Raw genomic sequence first — 27,479 nt, forward strand, 5'->3', positions numbered from 1 at the left:
CACTAATTTGTCTCGTACTGATAGATGGATCTTGGTCTACCAGGTCCAAAACATGTTCCTCGACGTTCACTGCATGCTCAAGTGGTCGACCTGAATGCGGCCCAGGACGAATGCCATACTCCCGCATACGTCTGTCCACAGATACAAACGTCTGATGACTTGGTAACCGTCTTCCTGGAAACAGCTCACTGTACCTTAGTCTTGCTGCAAGTGCATTTCCATCTGCTGCACCATACACAAGGTGCATATCAGCATACTCACTGTTTGAGTACATCATGTGCACGAAACCTTTGGCCTTCCGACGATGAATGAACGACAGGACATACTTTTCCGTTACCAACAACATCAGCGCCATCTTCCGTACAGTAGGAGTAAACATCACGTGCAAACAAAAACAAACACTATTCGTGCAGTTTCGAATCAACTGTTGGGAGATACGTATGTGAATTACGTACCAGAATATGGCATCCTGCTGCTTGCACTGCCGTCGTTTTGATACGGACATGACTTTCGTATTTAACGATAACTCTGGAATTAAACGTTTATGGAAAAACATTTATAGAACATTTTTGTCTTATATTTACCTCACAAATACACCCTTAAAATATTTACATGCATTTTTGAATCACCCTGTATAAACTTGGAATTTCATTAAACTCAAATAATGTTATTGCCATTAGATTTACTTTACTCACACCTGATGCAACTTGATGAACACCTGACTGCCATGACATAGTGTGTTGTTGTTCCACAATGTGGAGCTGATTGTGGGTATCAAGCCCTGCAAATAATTTTTGTGTTATTATTCACACAAAATGGATAGCTGCTGAAAAGTGGCATATACTGTACTGCAAGTAACTGTTAAATCAGAACCCAAACGCACTACATTGCTACTGAATGGCAACATTCTAAATTTTACTTAATATGACATGTTTATTTGGCGTGAGGACATTATAGTAATATCACACATATTTGGAATGATGGATCTCATAAAGTTTTACCTGTTTTGCTGTGCTGTACATCTGGCATGCAAGACTATGCTCAGCAGGAACGTCATGATTGTTGAGCTCTGCAAATAAGTTTAATATTATAATTTATGCAAAATTGACAGGTACTGAACATAAATTCATATATTAACCATGAATTACATTTTACTCTGCCAAGGTTAAACACACAAATATATCTACGCAATAAGTTGAAAATTGATACATACCATTATTCAAAAGTGATCTTACTATTTCACAGCTTTCTTCAGGATCTGGTCAGCCAGAGAAATATTACGTGCTGTTTTCTTTTTGGTAGAGAACAGCCTCTCCTGTGGCATAAACTTTCTTTTGTGGCCGTTATCTGTTTGTCTGAAGTAACCATTTCGGGCTCGAACCAGCTCCTACATTTGCCTTTAAGGATGCAATTTTTTTGGCTAACTGCAGTTCAGTCTGTCTTCCACTGGCAATAGTGGAAAACTCTGAAATATGCTTTTGTTTCCCTTCTAACAATGATTTTGGTGTTTTTGAAACAGTTTTTGTGCTTACTTCGGCTAACATAGCTTCTCACTGCTGGCTTCAACATCAGTACCCAGTACCTCTGGACTTTCCAGGGGATTTTCACCCACACTGTCATCTCAGCAAATAGTGTGAATGTGCTTACACATACTGAATCTAATACTGTAATCCATACATGTACGATGATACCTATGTATGCACACATAGCAATCACTACATTTTAATTTGCACTCACAGTTGACTCTGTTTTCTTTAACAATGTACACCTCTGAAGATCTGAATGGCACTTCCCAACCACCATCTACCTCAGTGATGAGGTCCTTGTCCATTAACAAACTAGTTTTGTGCTTGTTACGAATGTCCTGAACTTTGCTTGTAACTTTCCCTTTTATATTTGCTATTAGCGAGTCAAACATATTGGCTGTAACTAGGGTCATTGGTGCAGATACACCTTTGTCCAGTCGTTTTATCTGCCTTGGAGTACCATGTATCTTCTTTAATGTACTATGCATACTCTCAACATGCGTGTTGGTATTCAGACCGGCATACATTCTATGACAGTAGGCCCAACACTCAACATTTCCCTCATAGTGTATCTTAAAGTATGAAGCAAATAATGTGTCAGGGTCATTACTCAGCTTGTGCAGTGCTTTTTGCAGTGATTCCTGACACGTACTTGGATTTCTCAAGATTGACACTGATTTAATGAGCCGATACACCTCATTTCGTTTATCCAGATCTGCAGTTTTCCTCTTGACATTAGCTTGCCACACACTGTACACATTCCAAGTACAATAGTGTTTAATCTTAGGAGCACCCATTGCCATGTTACATGCAATACTATATAACTCTGCCATTCAGACATGAATACAGTGGGGCAAACCGCTCAAACCTGTGATTTTAGATACTGTAAAAATACTTAAAACATCGGCGTCCTTCCTGTTCGAAATTAGAAAAGCACATGGAAATCCTTGCCTGAGATCATCCAGTTCTAAGAGTGGTCAGTCCGAAATAATACCCATTAAGCCCATGGGTTCCATCAATACAGATTCAGTCCTCTCCATATTTTGATAACATTTTGCGTTGTGCTCTGTTCATTATCACTAATACGAAATCTTAACTCTTCAGTTCTTGATGTTCACTAGTTGATTCTTGTGGTTTATAGAATAACACACACGGATTCTCAATAACACACACGGATTCTCACTCTTGGTCAATTTTTATCCAAAATTCGACACTGATTGCACCATTTTGATGTCCAACTGACTTGGAGGAGAGGCTATAGCTTGCTGCAAAGTTGTAATATCGCTACCTTGGAAGAAAACCGTCACAACTCAAAAAATGTCGATTTTTCTCTAATGTCATCACCAAAACTAGGAAGTGGAATACTTTTATGTGGAAGAGTAAGTCTTGCATGGTAGTCAAATGGATTCCCTGCAATCTAGAGCTTTGTCGTACGGACGTCCCATTGCAGTATCTGTTGCTAAAGTTTCCTGCTCTTTTTGACTCACAGGCAGGTGCCTTAAAAATTGTTTGTGACCAGCGTGGGTCGATACAAAACGTACTTAGTATGTGCCACCTTTGTGTACAGTTACTTTCATACTTGCAGTGCACTTTCCATTCATTTTGTTGCTGCCTGTCAATTTGATGTCTTGTGCCTTTACCTTTGGAGATGGTTACCTGACCAATGGCAACCATAATGAGTAGAGCTAGTACACGCATGCATTTTAATAAACTTTGAGTGTCTCGTGTGTTCAGTGTCTTCTTTAGAAAGTAAAAACTCATCTTCATTTGAGAATTGCAGATCTTAAGAATTAACTTTAATTTCATGAGCAGTTTGTAAATAATCTATCCAACCCCGTTTTGAACTGCTTTCAAATGGGCACGACGTACACTTGAAGACCCCCCCCCCCCCTTCCTGTAAATCATAAATATTTCGTTGGCTATACAAATTATTTTTAAGAGGAAAAAATTTTGTCATACACATAGCACTGATAAGAAGCTACAGGCGCTTGAGTGGCAACAGGCAGCTCCTGTTGATGGTTTTTGCAAACGTGCTGACTGAGATTCTTTCTGTAATTATACTCTTGCCCACACACTTCGCATTTAAAGGCACTCATTTTTGCAACACAAACGCTACGCTGTAGGCACAACCAGTAGAAATAAGACGCACAAAACGAAGATACCACGCACTCACAAAGGAACCACTGCGAATAAAGCAAGCACGAAAATACCACGTGTACTCCACACTCACAAATCAACTACTGCGAATAAAGAAAACGCCATGCAGGCTCCAAAACACAAATGAAGGTACTGTTTCCGGTGCTTCGTTGTGAGCCAGCTATGGGGGTAGGGTGAGGTCCCGTTCGTGAGCGAGCTATAGGGGGTGGGGTCAGGACCACAGAGCATAGGATATAGAGCGGCCTTCCCCACAGCAGAGGCCCGGCCGGCATGTGCTTGCATGCCTCGCCCCTCTGGGCACCTGCCTGGCCGACTGGGCACAGCCCGCGCTCCTGTTTCCTGCCTAATTTTTTTGCTTACTACCTTCTCACCTGATTTTCTGATCTCTAGTTGTTAGTTATTAACGTATTCATGGAGATGAACAAATAAACTAAATAATAGAGGCAGCGAGATAAAAAAAGTTAACAGATCAAATTGCATGGCATTACTTTCAGTGAAAAACTTACTCTTTTAACACACACTATAATTGCTTGTTAATGGCTAATTGTGAATCTACAGTGCACGTCGGCGCTCGTGCTTTCCGAACTTCATCTCCAGGAAGTGGCACCTCCGGTCTCCAGCACAGTCACACTAGAACTGCCCCTCTGTCCACCACCCATCCACAGAGGGCGGTTGGCGCCCGCGAAAAACGGGCGCGCACCTGAACTGGCCAACCGTAGGACCGGAATTTCACAGGGAGGCGACCTCGCGACATTAAAATTGAGCAGAAATAGTGTTTACAAGGTTGGTAAGGCAAGTTGTGGAACTGAGAACAGGAGAAACTTTGTCCACTACTGAACATTCGAGACATCACGTGCAACCGTGGCGATCGGAAAAAAGATAGGAAATGGGGAGCCGTAATGGCTGCTGGGTCAGGTTTATGACCTGCCTTGCTAATTCCCGTGCATCTTGGTCCTCTGAAGTAGAGCTTCTGGGATTGTCACTGCCTCCTCACTGCTGGTATCCTCTGAACTTTGTAATACAGGGCTGGCAGGTTCAGACCAACTGCTGCTTGAGCCAAACCCAAAGGTCTCATCAAGACGAATTAAAGGGCTGTTCTTGTAACTTTCATTCAACTTACGAAAGCCCCAGCCAGGGTAATAAACGAAAATCGCGCAGAAATGTTTGCATGGATATTTCCACCTATGGAAGTCTTCACATGTGCAATTAGGCTTTGCAAAATTCACCACATAGTAACAATCCTCGCTGTGTGCTTTGTGCGGCTGCCTCGAGTCGAATGAACGTGCTGTTGGCTCACGAGCGATATAAATACTCCCTGACGTCATACTGATAAGCCTGTCAGGGCGTGGCAGCGGACGTAAGCGCGCTCAATAGCGCAATGGCGGCACCGGAAGCTGAATTTTCGTGCGGATCGCACTCTGTTAAAACTAGAGCGCAATCCTGCGCGGCCCTGGTGGCGCCCGAGCGGAGCTCGTCCGAGGTCACCCGCCAAAATGGCGGCGCACACAGCAGTGAATACACAAAATAATCCCTCACCCATTTCTCTCACTGAGCTTTTGGTAAGATTTGTTTGTGCTGAAGAATATCTTTTCATTATGTGATTCACAAATTCGTGTGACTTGTTATGCAAGAAGTGAGGAATCTCTCTCTGCTGTAAGATTTGACAGCTGAATTCTTCAGAGAATATTTTTTAAACCTGCTAGGGAGGAAATCATTTATTAAAACTTTAACACCACCTGTCAATGTTTTATCCACTGAATGTCTAAGAAAAAATGTTTCACTCTTTTATTTAGTGATTCAACACCATCAATAGTAGTTATATTGGCGAAGAAATTCTCCTTGTCCTCGTGGGCCTTCACCCACCTTTCAGATACTGAAAGCCATTGCTTATTAAAATAATAAAGTGCACCAGAATTTCTAGTTAATAATTCATGAGATTGAAGGTTTTGTTTTGCAGTTAAGAATTGTTCTTCAGATGGTGACTCAGCAATTTCTTCCCACAGCTTCAGAATTTGCTCGCTATCTCCCGGTACGTCTAAATTGTTCTTTTTGCTAAGCTACCGTTGCCAGGCTTGCTTTCGGTGTAGTAAACAAAGATAAACCCTTAATATTGGAAATGTTCCTTCAATTGCCCGTATCTCGGGCTCGGAGAAATCTGTAACCCATGAAACTGGATTCCAATCTGGGTTCCTTGCCTTGAAAATTTCTAGAGTGTCTTTGATACAGTGTTTTCTACTTCAAGGAAGAATATCCCAACCACTAAATAGCATACATTAGCTTTCACTACCAAGAAAAATAATGGAATGTCATACTTCGTTGTCTTGTATGTTGCATCAAGCAAACATACCCTACCATACTTTTTCAAAAGTTCCCTTTGCCACTTGTGCTGGTAACAAAGTAATGACTACACTTTTCCATTGTAATCTGTGAATGGTCTAAAAAAATCTCTCATCCTTTTCCCACCCATTAATTTGATTCCTTAATGCTTCTTGGTCAGTAAGTTTTCTTTAAAGCAAACAGAGCCTGATACATACGGCCATAAATTTTACTATCAGTTGGGTAAAGCATTATGTTCATCCGATCTGGTCTGTTTTCCCCAGTGAAATTGTTTTCCACGAATCTTCCCAGTTCTAACTTAATAATCCGAACTGAGTTTGTCCCCTTTGTAACTATATCCCTGATCTCTTTTGAAAGCAAAGGGTGTGTGTGTCCAATTGTTTTCACACATTCAATGCCATGATTATGGCGGCTTGCTTGGGAGGCAGCCACATAATACCGCAGATAACTTTTTGCTGCCTGTGTCGACTCAGTCTCGTTTGTGTCTCAGTAACCTTTAATACAATACAAATTTATCAATGAATTAAAAATATTTATATACAAGAGCTAGCCAAATGACATACATGTAACTTATCAGGCTAATATATCTACACACATTATTCAGTTGGATACTCTTTTTTAACTGCCCGTTGCCGAGTTTATCGCATAATTGGGGAATACCCTGACACACTTAATGTCCAATGTTGCTGGACAGCCTTTCCTGTGTGTGTCCATGATAACTTTTCTCCTCTTTTTTTGGGTTAACATGGTCCACCTTTATGTATAAAATGAACAACATTTAGTAAGTCCCTGTAACTATTCCTTTTTGATTGAAAATATATATAATTGCTACTTAGATCTTTATTTTACTTACCAGATGATCTGCAACAGGAGTCTCCTTTTTATGATATAACGGGCAAAGAGTACACTCTTTTCACTAGGCTTTCAACACAGAAAACTGGGCCAAAAAAACTGTATTGGTATGTTGCCTTTTGTGTTGCTGTAGTAGAAGCCCGTCTCGTGTGGTAAAAACAGAATTTTAATTAAATCTACAATCATGTCACTGCACATATATGGGGTAGGCCACTGATGTACATGGAAACTTATGTAGCAGGCCTATGTAAAATATGAATGATAGCATCATGAAAAAGCAACAGAATTTAGTGCAAAAACCAATTACGTTGTCATGAACTAGTACAATAAAGATCAGTTTATTCATACACGAATGGATATAGTTCACTACTGGATACGAGTAGTTGTCTTTGACCACTGAAGCAAACAGCATGGAAGTGATGTCAGTACTTAGTTGCAGTATTTTCACTCACTAATGGGTAGATAGTTTTGTAAATTAAGCTGTTTCAACTGTACAGGAACAATGACCCAAATGATCAGTAGATAATACAATACAGAGTCGCCTGTAGTCAGTGAGGTTTAGAATACACTGTAAAAAACCTTGCCAGAGTAGAGGCAGGAAGATTGGCGTTTCGTGCGTTGATGCTGTTACAAATACTCTATTAAAGTATCGGTATCTACACTTGACATTTTAATCTCTACATGTCTTAAATGTTTCCAAAATAAAGTTTTTTCATTCCTTCTTCCCACATGCCTTTTGTTCACTGCATTCCATTAATGGGTGCATTTTTGTTTTTTTCTCACTTCTGATGTGTATGGAGAAAACTAATTGTTTCCCTCACACTGCAGTAACAAATTCTATTTGTACATTCTATAAACTTAGACAGTGGTTGTCCTTTTTGAAATTTCATCTGTACACAAAAACTAATTAGGAACATTTTCACTTAAGTTTAGCAGCACCTGAAGGGGGTCTGGTGATAATACGCACTTCTTCTGAGTATGCGTAGCCATGGACACGCAGGTTGCTCAGAAGTTGTGCAACATCCTCTTCTGTCTCGCAAAATCCATGGATGTCACCTCCTCTGTCAATACATACATCTCTCAGCGATGAACCCATTAACCTCTCAAACACATCTACTTCCCGGTCTTCAACACGGCAGTAGACATAGTCGAATAAGTGCCCGAAACGAAAGCTTGCGACATACTGCAGCAGCAGAACCCTACAGCACTGAGCAGTAAACACACGACTCTCCCGCCACTTTTACGTCAGCTCGATTTTCTCCCGCCACGTCCACGTCAGCTCGATTTGTAGTTGCCGATCGATATATCGATATACTTTGCGAATGCTGGGCTGCGTCATCTTGACGTCACTTCCTTAGTTCGTTCGGATGAAACGAAGCTCTCCCGGCTGTGAATGGTCTGCTTTAGCCTGTGCTGCTTGCTGCTCGGCCATCTTGCGTGGAGGGTGGTTACGTGGGTGTGGTGCAGTTTCTTGACCCTCTGCGACGACCTCAGCGGTGACGACTGCTCTTTGTTGTTCCTGCTTCCGGTCCGGCGCCGTTCTGTCTGGCATTTCCCGCCAAAGCAGTGGCTTTGTTTTGCGTCTGTGCTCTGCAGAGATGGGCTTCGAAGTGTTGTGGGCAGCCGCAGTATTTAGCAACAGGTGGGCCATCACACAACTTACTTTGCTGGGAAGATTTTATATGGTTCGCCTTTCTTATCACACGCGTTTGTGGCATGCGGCTGGGCATATCGTATACAAAACTATTTCATTCTGCAGTGACGTTCAACGTGAGTAGTGGGACAAGGTTCATGAGATGCCACTTTGCATTGAACTTTTAGCTAACTAATAAACGAATGTACCACATACGACATAGACTCCGTATAATGACAAAGACTAGTAGATAAAAATGATCTATATTGTACAACTTTATACACACTCATTCTACAATTATATTAATTTTATGTATTAAAATAATTGTATACTAAATTGTTAGTTACAAGGTGATGAAGTCTATGAATGTAGGTGCGAGCTACACGCTTTACTGCAGGGGGGGGTGAATAATAAGCGTCGGGTCGAATGACGTGTGCTATTTGCCCGGTATATAGAGGGTAACGCATTTGACTGCAAGTAAATTTATGCTCAATTAACATATACTAGAATCAGATCACGTTCTGAAGTATATGAATGGATGACTAGGCACGTAATATTAAATTAATTTAATCGTTAATATATAATCATATTATGAAAGATAAATGAAAAATGATCGTACGGCACAGACTAACTTATCACTGATGGCCCCGCATACATTAACTTATCTACTTCAATTAAGATTAAAATAATCTCACCTTCTTCAATTAAAATAAAATATAAATTCATATTTAAAAGGAATATGTACTCACCATGATTTTCATAGATATCATATTGATCTACCTCGTCATCGGAAATCTACATCTCTCCTGCAGATAAATAAAAATAATTAAACTATAAAATTTATTTATATATTGTTAATTACAGATTAATATATTAACTGCATATGAGGTATTGTACTTACTGGCATTCAATTCGACCGTATCCGCAGTCGAGATTGTATCTCCAGCAGCCTCCATGTCTTCTTCCTCCTCCACCACCATTATACTAATATTTAGCGGGAGTAGGACTGCCCCTATGACTGGAATAAAATTTCACAATCAAAGAAATTAATTTATATAATTTATAAATTAATCTTATGAGAATTATTGTGAAATGGATACTCACAGGTAATCTCGATGTCCATGGTCCGAGCACTAGATCACTGACTGAGCCGTGAGGGACGTTGACAAGCCCTGAGGCGAACTGTGGGTAGGGGTCTCGAGTCCTTCCTATTGGAGGATCTGTTTGAGTAACCCCCACTACAGTCATTAAGGGCGGAAATCCTAAATTTTCACCCTGGGTTGTCTATAAGTAGAACAAATTCTGTGAAAGCATGTGTTGGAGGAATGGGCAAGTGGATGACACTACTCATATACGACTGTATCATTAGGACATCTACGTAAATGTTGGATAATCTAAATTGAGGTAATTTTTGTATCATATCTACAGTTTTGGAAGCATTATCCTGTTGGAAGTTGAATTTCGCCACAATTTCTTTTGGAGGGTTGGGTTAGTGGACATAGCCATCTTGGCCTTTTTCCCCGCCAAAATTCAAATTTGTCGCCATTTTTATGGGGGGTTAGGTTAGTGGAGGTAGCCCAATTGGCCTATTTCCCCACTAAAAGCCGCCATTTTGGATGGTGCCATCGCTGCCATCTTGAATAAATTTGGCAACAATGCAGAATGGCGTTGCACGAACCTTGTCCCACTACTAGGGTGTCCTGGCTGGGGGCACCTGAAGCACTGCGCAAGTCCTACATTATGGCGTCTAGGTTTTCGATGGTGATTTCACAAGCATTTAGCATTTTCATTTTGTATAACTCGAGGTTTTTCTCTGTATTGGCCACCGTGACTAGCACTAGAGGGCCGCGCCGGTCCGTTAGGGCAACTTTAGGGTGAAATTCATCGGTTTTTAATTTTTTAACTTCTGTCAGCGTTTTCCTATAGATTGTCATATAAGCTTACATACAGTAAATTGAGGCCCTACCACTCAAAAGTGCAAGTCACACAACGAAACAAAAATATACATCAGCGGTCCATCTCACCTGTAGGTGTATGGGTGAGATTGACCAGTGTAGTGGGAGAGATTGACCACATAAATAATTAGTACATGTGAAGAAAAGAGTGAATGGAAATCATATATTTTTATTGGAATATGTAGTAATGAATACAGTAAGACATTTCAGATCAAAACATTTTATCAGCTTTTTGTAAATAGTAAGCGAACACTGGAGTTTCATTGATTTGTAGATCCTGTGCAAACTTTAGGGCATTTTTCTCCTGCCACAGCTAATACACTTGATAGCAAATGATGAACACCATTCATGTGACAATCGTGAACAGGAAATTCACTGAATCCAATCATCTTTTTTGTTGGTTTCGTAATAATTTCACCACACCCAAAACATTCATCTTCACCCCATTCGTCAAAGCTATTTTGAGTATCTTCTACAAAGTCTTCAGTGTTGCAGCTTTCTGCATCTGATGAACATGGACTGTTTGCAGCATTTTTCTTTTGTCGTTTCTTGGGTCTCCTTTTCTCCTCCCTAGTGCTCTTTTTCGTTGGTAGTTTTTGTTCCCCTTTTTCTGTTGCCTTTCTTTCCTCATCCCACTTTCCCTTTACTCTTTCAATATTTGGAGACAGTTGTTGTGTTCCTTTTAAAATTCAGTGTTCTGTCAATAGAAGGAGCAGGCGATTTTTCTTCCAAAAGCTTTGTCGGTGTTGGTTTAGACATCTGAGTGGTTAGTTTTGATGGGGTAATTGTGGAAGTCTCGGATTTCGTAGGAGTGGTGCTTGAAGTTCTGTCGGCGGAGGAACTCAGCTCTGTTGACATGCTTCGGGTCACTAGGTTTCTTGATGAGCTGTGAACTGGTTGGTTGGCTTGCTTGAGTGCTAGATTTAGCTCCTATATTCGTTTGCACTGACTCAACTTCCAACAAAAAAAAGCATAGTCGGGGATTGCAGACATACGCAGTGGAATTATTCTGCATGCCATGCAGCCACTTGTACCATTTTCTACGGTGGCTGATTTAGTCCATGCTGGATTTAGTAGTTTTCCAAACTAAAGACAGTTTATTTTCCTCCCTGGATTATTTATCAAGAAATTGTTGCAATTTTTGTAAAAATAGTTTTTCAGCGATTTAAAAAATGTTAGATACAATGATTACAACCAGTGGGATGTACGTGGAGGTAGACTCATTAAAATAATCCCTTGTTTCTCTGCAAAGTCGAAAGTTACCAAAGTTTCCTGCTGGTTTCCTGGGAGTGATTGTTTTTTAGCCAATCCAGGAAAATAGAACTGTTTACATATGCAGATTTTTCAGACAATTTTTACAATTGCACCAGGTGGCATTCCATCCATAAATTCCTGCTTTACGTTTTTCCTCTTCATTATGGGAAAGGGTGGAAGAAATGTTCCTTCGCCATTGACACAACACAGAACAGAGATTTCTCTCCTTTCTCGCCAGATGTGACTGACACAACGTTTCTTGAACCTTTAATTGCTAAAACGCTGCCAGGTTTGTTGTTCAGCTGCAGCCCCGTTTCACCCATATTGTAGATGTGCCTGGTTTGCTAAACCATTCGTTTTCGCACATGACAGTTGCAAGAAGCTTGAAATAGTCCTTCAGTGCCTTCATTCATCCCTTTGGCTCGAGCAGCTGACGCACCTTCTGCTATTCTTACAGCTATATTGGAATTATGTCTAAGAAAGGAATGAAGCCAGTCGTAACCAGCCTTTTTTAATTCTTTATTGAAAGTATGTTGTATATTTAGCCTTTCGGCTGATTCAAATGCCATACTCCTTACCGAATCTCTACATGGTGCAAAACTTCGCTCTTGAAGTTTCTTGATGTGAGCGATGACTTTTCGTTCATTCTCAATACCCAGTAAAGGCTGAGGTCCCATACTACCCTTAGAATAATTTTTTGACTGCAGTCTTCTTTTCAGTGTAGTTTTAGGTATACCAAAAGCTTTAGCTGCAGCATTGACACCCATGATGATATGCCGCACAGCATGTATGGCCTTCATCAATCCATCTTCGGTCCATTTGCCTCGCTCACAAGATCCGGTCCTTTTGTAATTAGTTGGCATTTTTCTGAAAGAGAAAAATACTGACTATGCAAAAACATGTTATTCGATCAGTTTTTAAAATATTAATATAATTTCCATGGTCACTTAAGATATATTTAATTGTGGTCCATCTCTCCATAATTAAAAATGCATGGTGCATTACTCACAAATAGAACTGGTCCATCTATCCCGATTGTCTGTGAGAGATGGACTACACCGATTTCAGTCTGTAGTTTTAGAGCTCGGTGGCCATTTTAGGTTAGGTACATGCCAACACATTTGTCAAGCTTTTAGTAATAAAACTGCAGGAATTCTGTGGAAAATGTGCCATAATACGAGGGCAGTTCAATAAGTAATGCAACACATTTTTTTCTGAAACAGGGGTTGTTTTATTCAGCATTGAAATACACCAGGTTATTCCCCAATCTTTTAGCTACACAACACTATTTTTCAACGTAATTTCCATTCAATACTACGGCCTTACGCCACCTTGAAATGAGGGCCTGTATGCCTGCACGGTACCATTCCACTGGTCGATGTCGGAGTCAACGTTGTACTGCATCAATAACTTCATCATCCGCGTAGTGCCTCCCACGGATTGCGTCCGTCATTGGGCCAAACATGTGGAAATCAGACGGTGCGAGATCGGGACTGCAGGGTGCTTGAGGAAGAACAGTCCACTGAAGTTTTGTGAGCTCCTCTCGGGTGCAAAGACTTGTGTGAGGTCTTGCGTTGTCATGAAGAAGAAGTTCGTTCAGATTTTTGTGCCTACGAACACGCTGAAGTCGTTTCCTCAATTTCTGAAGAGTAGCACAATACACTTCAGAGTTGATCTTTTGACCATGGGGAAGGACATCGAACAGAATAACCCCTTCAGCGTCCCAGAAGAGTGTAACCATGATTTTACCGGCTGAGGGTATGGCTTTAAACTTTTTCTTGGTAGAGGAGTGGGTGTGGCGCCACTCCATTGATTGCCGTTTTGTTTCAGGTTCGAAGTGATGAACCCATGTATCATCGCCTGTAACAATCTTTGACAAGAAATTGTCACCCTCAGTCACATGACGAGCAAGCAATTCTGCGTAGATGGTTCTCCTTTGCTCTTTATGGTGTTCGGTTAGACAACGAGGGACGCAGCGGGAACAAACCTTTGAATATCCCAACTGGTGAACAATTGTGACAGCACTACCAACAGAGATGTCAAGTTGAGCACTGAGTTGTTTGGTGATCCGTCGATCATCTCGAACGAGTGTGTTCGCACGCTCCGCCATTACAGGAGTCACAGCTGTGCACAGCCGGCCCGCACGCGGGAGATCAGACAGTCTCGCTTGACCTTGCGGCGATGACACACGCTTTGCCCAACGACTCACCGTGCTTTTGTCCACTGCCAGATCACTGTAGACATTCTGCAAGCGCCTATGAATATCTGAGATGCCCTGGTTTTCCGCGAAAAGAAACTCGATCACTGCCCGTTGTTTGCAACGCGCATCCGTTACAGACGCCATTTTAACAGCTCCGTACAGCGCTGCCACCTGTCGGAAGTTAATGAAACTATACGAGACGAAGCGGGAATGTTTGAAAATATTCCACAAGAAATTTCCGGTTTTTTCAACCAAAATTGGCCGAGAAAAAAATGTGTTGCATTACTTATTGAACTGCCCTCGTATTAAAAGAATGTAACTGCATAATAGAACTTCTCAACTTACCAAAACAGAAAATGTCATTTTCCTCCTGAACTAAGACTACAATGACAATAATACTTTCGCACGTCGTTCATTCAACAAAGAGCTTACTCACAAGTGAACAGTGCTGCTCTCTAGCGGCGCATTCACGAAATACGTTACTAGTCTGTCTAACCCAGTGGTCCAACTCACACCTATGTGAACATTATGGCCTGGGTTTTGTCAGAGTTTATAGTTATTTTCCATCTAAGTGCCCAATTGTGTACTTTCTGCACTTGTTCCATCAGTTTCCTGACAATGTACTTCAAATTAGAGCTTCTTCGGAAGATTGCTGTATCGTCAGCGAGAGGGCTATATTGTGTGGGGCCCATGTGTGGGGTGTGGGGTTGCCTTTGGGTACCCCTGCAGCAATTGGTCTAAGGTTGCTGTTAAATTGCTTATCGCTACGAAGACTTGTCCATTGCTGAGGAAGGAGCTGATTATGAGGACGATGTGGAGGGGACAATCATGGTCTGAGTTTGGCAATGAGTCCTGTGTGCCATACCTTGTCAAACACCTTCTGTATGTCCATGAATATGGCGCCAGGTCTGTGGCAGATTTGGCGGGCATTGCAGATGTGCTCTACCAGCCGCATTGTTTGGTGGATTGTGCTATGGTTTTCTAGATAACCAAATTGATCGGGAATGATAACATTGCGTTCTGAGAGGAAGCGTTTTAGGTGAGAAAGTATTATGCGCTCCAGTATCTTCCCCAGGCTGCTGAGGAGGGAGATACGGTGATAATTTATGGAGAAATGTAGGTCTTTGCCAGGCTTTGGTAAGGAGATAACCCTGGCAATTTTCCAAGGGTTTGGGAAGTAGAAAAGGTGTAGACAGGTGCCATAGATTTTCATTAGGGATTCTATGGAAATTGGAGGAAGGTGTTTGGGATGTGAGAGGGGGATAGTTTGTCGGGACCAGAAGATTTCTTGTTGTGGAGGAGTTTGATATAGCTGCATATATCGTCGGAGTTTATTTCAGGGAAGTGGGTTACTGCAGGGGCCCACAGATACTGGGTTGCACTTCTAATGACTGCCTTCTCATGTTCGTCGGTTTCAGGGTCATCTGTTTCAGGCGTTGTAAACTGCAGCGCCGGTGAGTCGGCCATGCTTCGGATTTGCTCTGATTATCATAAACCAGGCTGTTTGGTCTGTGATGAGGCTTGATTGGTGAGGGGGATTTTCCTAGTTTTTGTGACGTGTCAGAACGTGTATGGCTTTTCCTCAGCCTCATAGTGTTTCCTCCCACCTCCATTTGTTGTGGTCCTGTAGTTCCATTCTAATCTGCTGACGCAGATGTTCCACTCTTAGTCGGTCTGCAGGATCGCGGAAATCTTGCCATCGCTTAAGGAAGTATCACTTGTCGGAGATAAGGTTCTGTAATTGTTGCAGAATGGAGGATTTGGTGGTATGATGGGTGATAATAGTGATGGCTCGTCTATGACTTTCGGGAGGGATATTATTGCCTGATTGACGTTGGCTTTGGAGTTAATGTTGGGGATGTTTGGGGTGTTGTTGGTTAGGAAGGCATTGTAATTGTCCCAGTTAGTGTGAAAAGATTTGGTGCGCCAGGTCTTCTGGTGGTGGCCATTGCCACCTAGGGTGAGGACCATGGGGTTGTGGCCAGAGTCTTTACTAACTGAAAGGGAAATATTCCACGGGATGTTTTTGAGTAGGAAGATGTCGGTCTTGGGGACAGAGGTGATGGTTGACATGGAAATGGGTTGATGTGTCGGGTGCCGCAACAATTACATTCCTCTTGGTTTGCAGGTTTCAGTGTATGATTTGACCTTTCCTGTTTGTTGCCCTGCAGTTCCATGAAGGGTGCTTGGAATTTGTCACCCCCAACTATTACAGTGTGTCCCAGGTTTTGGAGGCCCATAGCTACTTTTCACTTTCCTCTTAGAAGCACTTGCTGTGTTACTGCAATTACCACGGTTACTGTATAGATTTCCATGAAAATACACACGTTTTGTTTAAGATACGTAGTGCTTTCCCATTTGGCAGTGAAAAAGAAGAGTGAGAAATCACTCTGTACAGAAGTGGCCCCTATGTTAAATTTCTCCTTCACCACTTTAGAAATATTTGGGAAAATATATTTATTTTTCACGCCACAGTGCAAGTGGTTCCTCACTTCCGCTAACTACTGGGCTATCCAGGTACCTTTGCACTTCCACAATAGCAGCTGACTGTGGAGTGCCCTGGGGCTGTGTTGATTTTAAAATTGCGTCATAGACACCCCATACTGACGAGGATCAGTGGAGGCTGAAGTAGACACAGTTTCATGGCTCTGGCCTATGTCTGTCAGTCTCCCGTCACCCATCTTTTGTGCTACTGGTTCAATAAGCTGCATTTTCTGCTGCTACCCGGCTTTCAAATACAAGAGTTTTAAAGTGTGGATATAGTAGAGTAGCTACTCCTATAGACTTGCTCATCTCTACATTGTGGAAATGGTCCTTCAGGCCTTTTGTTAATTCTTCGACACTCCTTGTCACATTATTAAATGGCCTCTGCAAAAGTTGTGTGCACACCGACAATAATCCCATTGTCAGAACAATAACCTGAATATAACACAAACGGTAAAATATCACAGAATAGTTTATGCCATAATACCATAGCTAACATTTTAGCAAGAAAAAATCTGCTTAACTTACTTACTTGCCTGTCAGTCGGATATGACTCGGCACTAAGCTGTGTTGAAACCTGCTTCAACACAGAGAAGAGTTCTGAGCAGATCTTCCATTCCTCGTCTGTCAGTTGTTCAAAATTAACAGTGCTTAGTGAAAGTGAAATATTCACTGCATCTTTAACTTCAACTATTCGCTCTAACATACACAGAGTAGCGTTCCAACATTTTGGCACCTCCTGAACCAGTTCTTTAACAGTACTTCCGCCATTATTTCGTTTGTATATCAGCAGTCTTTCGGTTGCCTGGCAGCTTCTCTTGAAGAATGCTACAATAGTTTTGACTTTCTGCTGAACTGACACAATGTTTTAGTGCATTCTACGCAATAAGATTCAGTGTATGTGCATAGCACCCAAAGTGTTTCCACTTTAAAATGGATACTGCATTTTTATTTGGTGCATTATCCGCCACAACCAGCAAAATTTTGTCTCTCTCTGCCTGAAGCTACGTCGTGCCTATTTGAGATGTTGACAGATTCAAAGCAGTTTGTGGACTGGAGAATTGGGAACATCTTAACATCACAGACTGCAAGGTGAAATCTTCAGACACAAAATGCACTGTCACTGCCGTGTAACCTTCATTCGCTGCTGATGTCCAGCAATCCGTGGTCGAACTGTCTTCGCAGCTAAAAGTTTGTCTTCCACTTTCTCCTTTGCTGCTGTGCATGCGGCTGGCAGCATTACATCTGGAACATGCTTCCTGCTTGGTAACTCATAACCAGGATTAAGGGCCCCCACAAAACCACGACTGGAGATGGTTGAAAGTCTTTAGTGAACAGTTGAATAAGTTGCCCATCTATCTTCTTTTTCTGATTCATTCCAATCCTTTTGGAGACGTATGATGGTATTGTACTTTGAACACCTTGCTGCATCGAGGTGGCTGGAGCAGCTCTCTCCTCTTCCACACTACTGGTGCCAAGGATCACCTCCACCTCTACAGGGGGGGGGGGGGGTTTGGCCTAATGAAAAATAGATTTCATATCAGCATAAGCACAATAGAAATGATGCCATATTACTTTTGGTGATATATATTACAATTTAGACCTACATGGTACTTTTGCTTGAATATTTACTTCATACTAGTTGACAATTGACCCTTTTTTAGTAATGACTATAGCTTCTAGTTTCTTCTTTAATCCTAGCAATACCAACACATTTTCAATGTGTACTACCAGGTGGGGGAGGGGAGGATACTGTATTTCCACCCTAAAAAAATCTGTTACTTGTTGTTGACATTAACATGTTATAAACAAATACTGATGTATAAGTGTGGAAAGGCACATGTACTATTATGGTGTCAAATTTTTGGGTTAAGTTTGACCACTAAATTTAAAACACTTATGGAATTCAGTTGAAGACTTCATTAAAAACCATTATCCTTTGCAAAATTTTAAAATATAAAATAGTATCTAATTAATCCATCCCCCCACCCCCACCTGCCGCCGCTGCCAACCCCCTTGGTATTGTGAGGGTTAAAAACAAATGATATGCAGGAACGAGCACCAATGCAAACTGCAATCCGATTAGTTACTAATAATTGCAAGAGGACAGTTACAGAAACTTCCAGGTGCACATATTATACAGACTATTTGTAGTTAGTGCGTCCAAATATCAAATAGCCTCACATACGACATGTATCACAGTGACATTTTATTAGCACTGCCGTTATTACACCTGCAACAATAACTGCAAATTAAATAGTTAAGTATTCCTGGGCACCATATCTAACACAATGGATAATAAACATAATTTAATGTTTAATTTAGAATCCAAAAAGAGAGAACTGAGAAGAGGAATGAAAATGAAAATATCAAGGCAAACAGGTGCGGTGGCATCAACAGCTTAAGTAGTCCTGACAAATGAAAACTTGCGTGTGCATTGTTACAAAGCACAACACTGTATAGCATGCTCTTATTTAAAAAAATATATATTATACATACAATTACGGTTATTTCAGTGCAATAAATATATTTTTCATTACTTACTTAAATCTAGCCCCGAAGGTCTATGTGAAGAGAAATTAACAATTACATGTGATTTCTGAAGATGTTTTTTAAATTCGACGTCGTCGATTTGTACGATAATTTCTTACCGCACAAAGTACATTTCGCAAACTCTTGATCAAGAGTTGCGAAGTAAGACCACATTTCGCTTGTCCTCGACCTCTTCATGCTAGCAACTATTGGTAGTAGTAGCAACAACACAAAGAAAAACAAGAACACGTAACGAAAGTAAATACCCTCTAACGCAACGAAGGGCTTGAAAGAGGGTGGCACCTGTTCCGGAACATCAAGACTTGCAGAGAAGTGAGAGAATAGAATCCCGTTATTTGCCATTCCCCTCACTCCGATGGCCCAGCGTCATTTCCGTAGCAGTACGAAAATATTTGTTCGCTCCAGTAACTATCCTCTCTGGAAAGATCCCCGGGACTACGACCTTTAACTGGAGTCACAGCTGCTATCAGCCACCACTCGGACATCAACTTTAATTGTTTGTGCTAAAAGTAACGAAGGCACACGAAATAGCACACAGTTCTTATCAACAGATGGCATGCAGTCTGTTATCTCCATGGCCTATAGAACGCCTTCGGCATGGTCTATCCCTCTCCTTCGTTCGTAGCCAAATCTCCGATGAATTGACGCGAAAGCGTAGTACGATCTTTGGTCAACAGTTGGTGTGAGGCATTGACACTAGAGCCTGTATAAGGAGTGGCCGACCGGACGATAAGGCGGCCATTTTTCTGCCAAACTGCGAGCGGGACTTTTGAATGGCCGTTATGTCGCAGGAACCGTTACTTCGCAGGAACCGTTGCGAGGTGCTGGGGCTAGCAGTGTATTTAACACTCAATTCTTCTAGAATCTACATATGTACATGATGCTCTAAGCCCCCCCACTATTCTAACTCCAACTTTTGCTGTTGCACAAGGATAAAAAAAAATACGCGAACTGACTCTAATCAACCCTGCCAGTGGAGTAGAAGAGTGTTTGGCACCTGCAATAATTTAATTTGATAAATAAGTTAAATAAACGAACGTTTCATTAACATAGTGAGGAATGATGGGGGGTTGCTCTACCGATTAACAGAATGAAAGTTCTGTCCAAAATAACAATATGATTTATTAAGACTAAACACACAATAATAAACTAAAACACATGAAACATTTATAATACATCAAGTTGGCTCAAATTGGAGACTCAAACAAGCGCTGTGAATGTGAAGTTGTCCCTAAACTAGATTGTGAGGATTATGACGAAGTGGTATGTGCAGCCAATTCCTTGCAACTCAAATCTTAGAGAAAACACATAGCCAACCCAACATTAATTCCTGCTACCCAAGACAGAACAAAGTTAGAAAAAGACAAACAGGCGCGCTCTGCTGAGCTCTGATTATCACCTAGGAAAATCCCTGTCTGCCGGTGCTGCGGACATACCTTACCAAACTGTCTTCTTAACTGCCAGAACACGATCTGGCGTAACGGAGCCGATGGCTGGTTGCTTCGACGTCCTCGACCGAAAGGCGAGAGCCAACTCCCCACAAGAGCACCCATACAAAACCAAACACAGAACATTCCCGCCCCCACGACAGTGGCCGTGGTTAAACGTTCCAATCAGCAACTCGAAAACCGGTGGAAAATTCCACTCCATTGCCGGAACACTACCATTCCACCAATGGAGATTCTTGGTGCCAATTTCTGCGCCGATCTTGCTACATCACAGAGCTATGCCCTGAGCAAGCCAATCACAGTTACTATTTTGCAGAAAGCGTGGGAATTTTCCCGCCACAGCTGCCTGGGTACACAAGTCATTCCCACGCCTCACTGGTAGCCCGCCAGAAAGTGTTTTCGCTGAGTTTCTGCGAAGTAACGGAACCTCTAGCCCAGCCGCTACTTCAGGCCCTGCGGGCGTGCCTCTTGACAATGTCGGCGTCTGGAAAGCATTCAATCGACTCCCTCACACCTGTCGGCTTACCCTTTCAAAGTCAACAGAGCCCGCCTGTCACTGGACCACCCGGGTGACGAGAGACGCTGCGTGGGAAGACCGCGTGTGAAGGAATAGCAACTTTCCCCGCATGCAATTAGAGAGGAGAATCGTAAGATAAAAATGAGAGGGGGCTCATGCCACCTCTCACCGTTACTTCGCAGGAACCGTTTATTTCTATCAGTTGCACTATTTTTTGCCTTTTGTACTATATAGGGAGCGTGTGGCCAATCGGCCTGTGGCCGCCATGTTTTTACCAGATTACACGTGGGACGTGCAATTAGGTAGCGACGCAAGCAGAAAGCTGGCCACTTCGTGACTAAAATAAGGCATGTGTTGGACACATGAGACCAAAGCAGATCTAGCTTAATACTCTGTACATGATTAAAACAATTGCCAATCGCCTGTGTTTATATGGGCCTAGTAAATTTGTGAGCAAATAGAAGTATCGTGAAGCAATGTGTGTGTATGCCGAATTTCAACAGCTGTGTTTTATGAAGATATATAAACGCTGACAACTGTTCAATAAAAAAAAGAAGTTTCATTTAATGTATCTCAAAGTACATGATGCCACTTCAGATTTTCCGTGCCGATATTCATCGCTCAAATGGGTAAACTCTCGTCTCTTTCCGTCCCCACATAATGCATTTTGTGTGTCGATCTTGTATCATTTTCTTATGCTGGCGAAACACGTCATTCTGTACACTCTTTCAGGAACTCTATGCCACAGAACATTGGAAAACTATCAGTACTCAGGTAGGCTAGTCAGGCCTGCAGGATGAGTGGTCTGCCAAGCCAGATTATGAGCTCTGGTACCCACAACTACGAATAAAGTTACGTTGTGCAAGACGCGACAGTTGGCAGCGACTGCGACGCTGCCCCCTCTTTTCCCACCCTGGCAGACGGCGACACGGCTGCAAGACGACTGGAGTCGTCGCTGTTTCCCAAGCTCCAGTCGGTGGCGGCGGATTCAAATACATAAAAAAATAAGAATTCCGATTTTCTTGCTGTAAAAAATACTGTGTTAATGCAACAAAGTTACATCGGCTCCCAGAGTTAGTTTTTCGATACAGATTCTCCTTTTACTTTAAAAAATTGAAAAGTATCTCTTCCGGTTTTGCGTGTTTTTTTCGCTGTATATTACTTCTCTATCAACTGTGAGGAAAGTAAAAGGCACAAAAAATTGATGTTTGTGTATCTTACAGTTCACATCACAGCTTGATAATGAGTACTCTTTTAATGTAGCATAACAAAGATATGCTATGCCCTACAGTTATATCTCCATTTTAAGGGAGAGATCAAATCTGCCAAAAATGTACCCAAACTAGAATTACCTTACTGTTATAATATCCCAAGTATTAAACGGAGACTCATCTGCTGGTGTTGGTGTACCTCTCGAATCCACTACTGAAACAAACATCTAAGATAAGAAAAGCATATTTTGGGACCAGTAATCTCTCATTAAATACAATAAATAACACGTACCCTGTAACAGGAAATTCAGGAGTTAGTACTGTTCATATTTAGAAATATAAGTTTCTCAACTTTGGACACCTTCAGCCGTGTTCGCCTTTCATTTATAATGATACCAGTTTTAGAAAATATTCTTTCGCACGGCACAGAAGTGGCCACTATATTGAATTTTTCCCTCACCACTTTAGCAATATTTGGGAAAATATATTGATTTTCACACCACCATGCCAGTGGATCCTCACTTCTACTAATAACTGGGCTGTCCATGTACCTTTGTACTTCCACAATAGCAGCTGACTGAGGAGTGCCCTGGGGCTGTGTTGATTTTACAATTGCATCATAGACACCCCATACTGACAAGGGATCAGTGGTGGTTGAAGTTGACACAGTTTCATGGCTCTGGCCTGTGTTTGTCAGTCTTCTGTCACCCATCTTTTGTGCTACTAGTTCAATAAGCTGTTTCTTTGCATTATCTGCTGCAACTCGGCTTTCAAACACGAGATTTAAAGCGTGGATCTAGTAGAGTGGCTACTCCTATAGATTTGCTCATCTCTACATTGTGGAAACGGTCCTTCAGGCCTTTTGTTAATTCTTCAATGATAGTCCTTGTCACACTGTTAAATGGCCTTTCCAAAAGTTCTGCACACACTGATAATAATCCCCTTGTCAGAACAATAACCTGAAAATCTGAATAAGTTCAATATAACACAAACAGTACAATATCTCAGAAATGATTATGCCATAATACCACAGCTAACATTTTAGCAAGAAAAAAGCTGCTTAACTTACTTGGCTGCCAGTAGGATATGACTCAGCACTAAGCTGTGTTGAAACCTGTGCAAATGGCTTCAACACAGAGCAGAGTTCTGAGCAGATGTTCCATTCCTCGTCTGTCAGTTGTTCAAAATCAACTGTGAATAGTACAAGTGAAGTCTTCACTGCATCTTTAATTTCAACTATTCGCTCCAACATACACAGAGTAGAGTTCCACCTTGTTGGCACCTCCTGCACCAGTTTTTTTAACATGACCTGCCCCATTATTTTGTTGGTATGTCAGCAGTCTTTCTGTTGCCTTGCAGCTTCTCTTGAAGAATGCTACAATAGTTTTGACTTTCTGCTGAATTGACACAAAATGTTTTAGTGCATTCTGCACAATAAGATTTAGTGTATGTGCATAGCACCCAAAGTGTTACCACCGTAAAGTGGATACTGCATTTTTAATATTTGGTGCATTATCTGTCACAACCAGCAAAACTTTGTCCGTCAGCCTGAAGTTATCTGTCGTGTCTATTAGAGATGCCGACAGATTCGGAGCAGTATGTGCACCAGACAATTGGGAGCATCCTAACAACACCGATTGCAAGGTGAAATCTTCAGACACAAAATGCCCTGTCACCGCCATGTAACCTTCATTTGCTGCCGATGTCCAGCAATCTGTGGTCAAACTAACTGTCTTCGCAGCTGACAGTTTGTCTACCACTTTCTCCTTTGCTGCTGTGTATGCTGCTTGCAGCATTACATCTGAAATATGCTTCCTGCTTGGTAACTCATAACCAGGATTAAGGGCCCGCACAAAACCCCGAATCTTCAATGACTGAAAATGGTTGGAAGTCTTTAGTGAACAGCTGAAGAAGTTGCCCATCTATCTTCGTTTTCTGATTCACTTCGATCCTTTTGGAGAGGTACGATGTCATAGAACTTTGAACACCTTGCTGCATTGAGGGGGCTGGAGCAGCTCGCTCCTCTTCCACACTACTGGTGCCAAGGATCACCTCTACAGGAAGGGTTTCACCTACAGAAAAATAGGTTTCATATCAGCATAAGCACAATAGAAATGATGCCATATTTTTGGTGATATACATTACATTGTTTGCGTACAGTATTCTACATGGTACTTGCAGCTTGAATATTTACTTCATACAAGTTGACAATTGACTCAGTTTTAGTAATGACTATAGCTTCAAGTTTCTTCTTTAACACGTTCACTGCCACTGTAATTGGCCTTGCTTTGCCACGTAACCAATATTTTTCTTAATAGAATCTGAAAATATATTGCTAAAAGTAATATAACATGTATTTAGTTTATAAGTACACAATCAAATTTACTCTCGTGAATCAAAGTTGTTTTGGGGCGCACTAAGGCGTCAGTGGCATATCAGGCCATATTCTGTAGCGGGTGGCCGTGGACGCGCCAATGCGTCTAGTGTATTGTTCCTGGTTAGTGTGACAGTTTAGGTTACTACAATTTCATTTTATATTCATAAATGAAACGAAACATCCTACTGACAAACGACATATTTATTGGACAAAAAATATAGTAGAAACATTCAAATACAAACACAAGATCTCGAAGAAACTTCTGAAATAAAATGTATGTCAAATCTAAGAAAAAAACAATCTAGAGCTTTATCCATTACACTCTCAAACAAATAAAATAAATACAAAGTTTACGAATAGTACCGACACATAACTGTCGAAAAATAAATGAGCAACGAAAGTGCTATCTGCCTTTAGAGGTGGTGAATAACACAACAATTCAAACAATATCCTGCTTTATTTGGGCAATCTAGGCACTCGTAAATCGTGTCTGTTCGTTGTCCACGGCTGGCGCATGATCTGCACTTTTTTCGCGGTGTTTTTGATTTTCCATTTGATTCTCGTTTTACCACAACATCCAGAATGAGATTTTCACTCTGCAGCGGAGTGTGCGCTGATATGAAACTTCCTGGCAGATTAAAACTGTGTGCCCGACCGAGACTCGAACTCGGGACCTTTGCCTTTCGCGGGCAAGTGCTCTACCAACTGAGCTACCGAAGCACGACTCACGCCCGGTACTCACAGCTTTACTTCTGCCAGTACCTCGTCTCCTACCTTCCAAACTTTACAGAAGCTCTCCTGCGAACCTTGCAGAACTAGCACTCCTGAAAGAAAGGATATTGCGGAGACATGGCTTAGCCACAGCCTGGGGGATGTTTCCAGAATGAGATTTTCACTCTGCAGCGGAGTGTGCGCTGATATGAAACTTCCTGGCAGATTAAAACTGTGTGCCCGACCGAGACTCGAACTCGGGACCTTTGCCTTTCGCGGGCAAGTGCTCTACCAACTGAGCTACCGAAGCACGACTCACGCCCGGTACTCACAGCTTTACTTCTGCCAGTACCTCGTCTCCTACCTTCCAAACTTTACAGAAGCTCTCCTGCGAACCTTGCAGAACTAGCACTCCTGAAAGAAAGGATATTGCGGAGACATGGCTTAGCCACAGCCTGGGGGATGTTTCCAGAATGAGATTTTCACTCTGCAGCGGAGTGTGCGCTGATATGAAACTTCCTGGCAGATTAAAACTGTGTGCGCGACCGAGACTCGAACTCGGGACCTTTGCCTTTCGCGGGCAAGTGCTCTACCAACTGAGCTACCGAAGCACGACTCACGCCCGGTACTCACAGCTTTACTTCTGCCAGTACCTCGTCTCCTACCTTCCAAACTTTACAGAAGCTCTCCTGCGAACCTTGCAGAACTAGCACTCCTGAAAGAAAGGATATTGCGGAGACATGGCTTAGCCACAGCCTGGGGGATGTTTCCAGAATGAGATTTTCACTCTGCAGCGGAGTGTGCGCTGATATGAAACTTCCTGGCAGATTAAAACTGTGTGCCCGACCGAGACTCGAACTCGGGACCTTTGCCTTTCGCGGGCAAGTGCTCTACCAACTGAGCTACCGAAGCACGACTCACGCCCGGTACTCACAGCTTTACTTCTGCCAGTACCTCGTCTCCTACCTTCCAAACTTTACAGAAGCTCTCCTGCGAACCTTGCAGAACTAGCACTCCTGAAAGAAAGGATATTGCGGAGACATGGCTTAGCCACAGCCACAGCCAAGTTTCATATCAGCGCACACTCCGCTGCAGAGTGAAAATCTCATTCTGGAAACATCCCCCAGGCTGTGGCTAAGCCATGTCTCCGCAATATCCTTTCTTTCAGGAGTGCTAGTTCTGCAAGGTTCGCAGGAGAGCTTCTGTAAAGTTTGGAAGGTAGGAGACGAGGTACTGGCAGAAGTAAAGCTGTGAGTACCGGGCGTGAGTCGTGCTTCGGTAGCTCAGTTGGTAGAGCACTTGCCCGCGAAAGGCAAAGGTCCCGAGTTCGAGTCTCGGTCGGGCACACAGTTTTAATCTGCCAGGAAGTTTCATATCAGCGCACACTCCGCTGCAGAGTGAAAATCTCATTCTGGAAACATCCCCCAGGCTGTGGCTAAGCCATGTCTCCGCAATATCCTTTCTTTCAGGAGTGCTAGTTCTGCAAGGTTCGCAGGAGAGCTTCTGTAAAGTTTGGAAGGTAGGAGACGAGGTACTGGCAGAAGTAAAGCTGTGAGTACCGGGCGTGAGTCGTGCTTCGGTAGCTCAGTTGGTAGAGCACTTGCCCGCGAAAGGCAAAGGTCCCGAGTTCGAGTCTCGGTCGGGCACACAGTTTTAATCTGCCAGGAAGTTTCATATCAGCGCACACTCCGCTGCAGAGTGAAAATCTCATTCTGGAAACATCCCCCAGGCTGTGGCTAAGCCATGTCTCCGCAATATCCTTTCTTTCAGGAGTGCTAGTTCTGCAAGGTTCGCAGGAGAGCTTCTGTAAAGTTTGGAAGGTAGGAGACGAGGTACTGGCAGAAGTAAAGCTGTGAGTACCGGGCGTGAGTCGTGCTTCGGTAGCTCAGTTGGTAGAGCACTTGCCCGCGAAAGGCAAAGGTCCCGAGTTCGAGTCTCGGTCGGGCACACAGTTTTAATCTGCCAGGAAGTTTCATATCAGCGCACACTCCGCTGCAGAGTGAAAATCTCATTCTGGAAACATCCCCCAGGCTGTGGCTAAGCCATGTCTCCGCAATATCCTTTCTTTCAGGAGTGCTAGTTCTGCAAGGTTCGCAGGAGAGCTTCTGTAAAGTTTGGAAGGTAGGAGACGAGGTACTGGCAGAAGTAAAGCTGTGAGTACCGGGCGTGAGTCGTGCTTCGGTAGCTCAGTTGGTAGAGCACTTGCCCGCGAAAGGCAAAGGTCCCGAGTTCGAGTCTCGGTCGGGCACACAGTTTTAATCTGC

At 42.5% G+C, this 27,479-nt stretch overlaps 2 protein-coding genes across 2 annotated transcripts in view; both read right to left on the reverse strand.

The window, feature by feature from the left end:
• LOC126109529 (uncharacterized) overlaps nucleotides 1-27,479 on the reverse strand; it is a 73,699-nt gene that overhangs the window by 41,998 nt on the left and 4,222 nt on the right. The gene's annotated exons all lie outside the window — the stretch shown is intronic.
• LOC126109727 (E3 SUMO-protein ligase ZBED1-like) lies at nucleotides 22,420-23,985 on the reverse strand. Its single transcript, XM_049914779.1, has 2 exons — nucleotides 23,197-23,985; nucleotides 22,420-23,086 (listed from the first exon to the last, which is right to left on the reverse strand). Exons 1-2 carry the CDS (start codon nucleotides 23,443-23,445, stop codon nucleotides 22,898-22,900), a joined length of 438 nt encoding a protein of 145 aa, XP_049770736.1. The 5' UTR covers nucleotides 23,446-23,985; the 3' UTR covers nucleotides 22,420-22,897.

The sequence above is a fragment of the Schistocerca cancellata genome, chromosome 12 (assembly GCF_023864275.1).
Source record: "Schistocerca cancellata isolate TAMUIC-IGC-003103 chromosome 12, iqSchCanc2.1, whole genome shotgun sequence".
In the NCBI taxonomy this organism is placed as follows: domain Eukaryota; kingdom Metazoa; phylum Arthropoda; class Insecta; order Orthoptera; family Acrididae; genus Schistocerca; species Schistocerca cancellata.

What these genes read in the sequence shown, in the direction of transcription:
- LOC126109727 (XM_049914779.1), bottom strand. Translation starts at nt 23,445, where the DNA reads ATGGGGCAGGTCATGTTAAAAAAACTGGTGCAGGAGGTGCCAACAAGG. An exon ending in CATATCCTACTGGCAGCCAA is followed by an intron (nt 23,087 to 23,196) that starts GTAAGTTAAGCA and finishes TCAGATTTTCAG; the next exon opens with GTTATTGTTCTGACAAGGGG.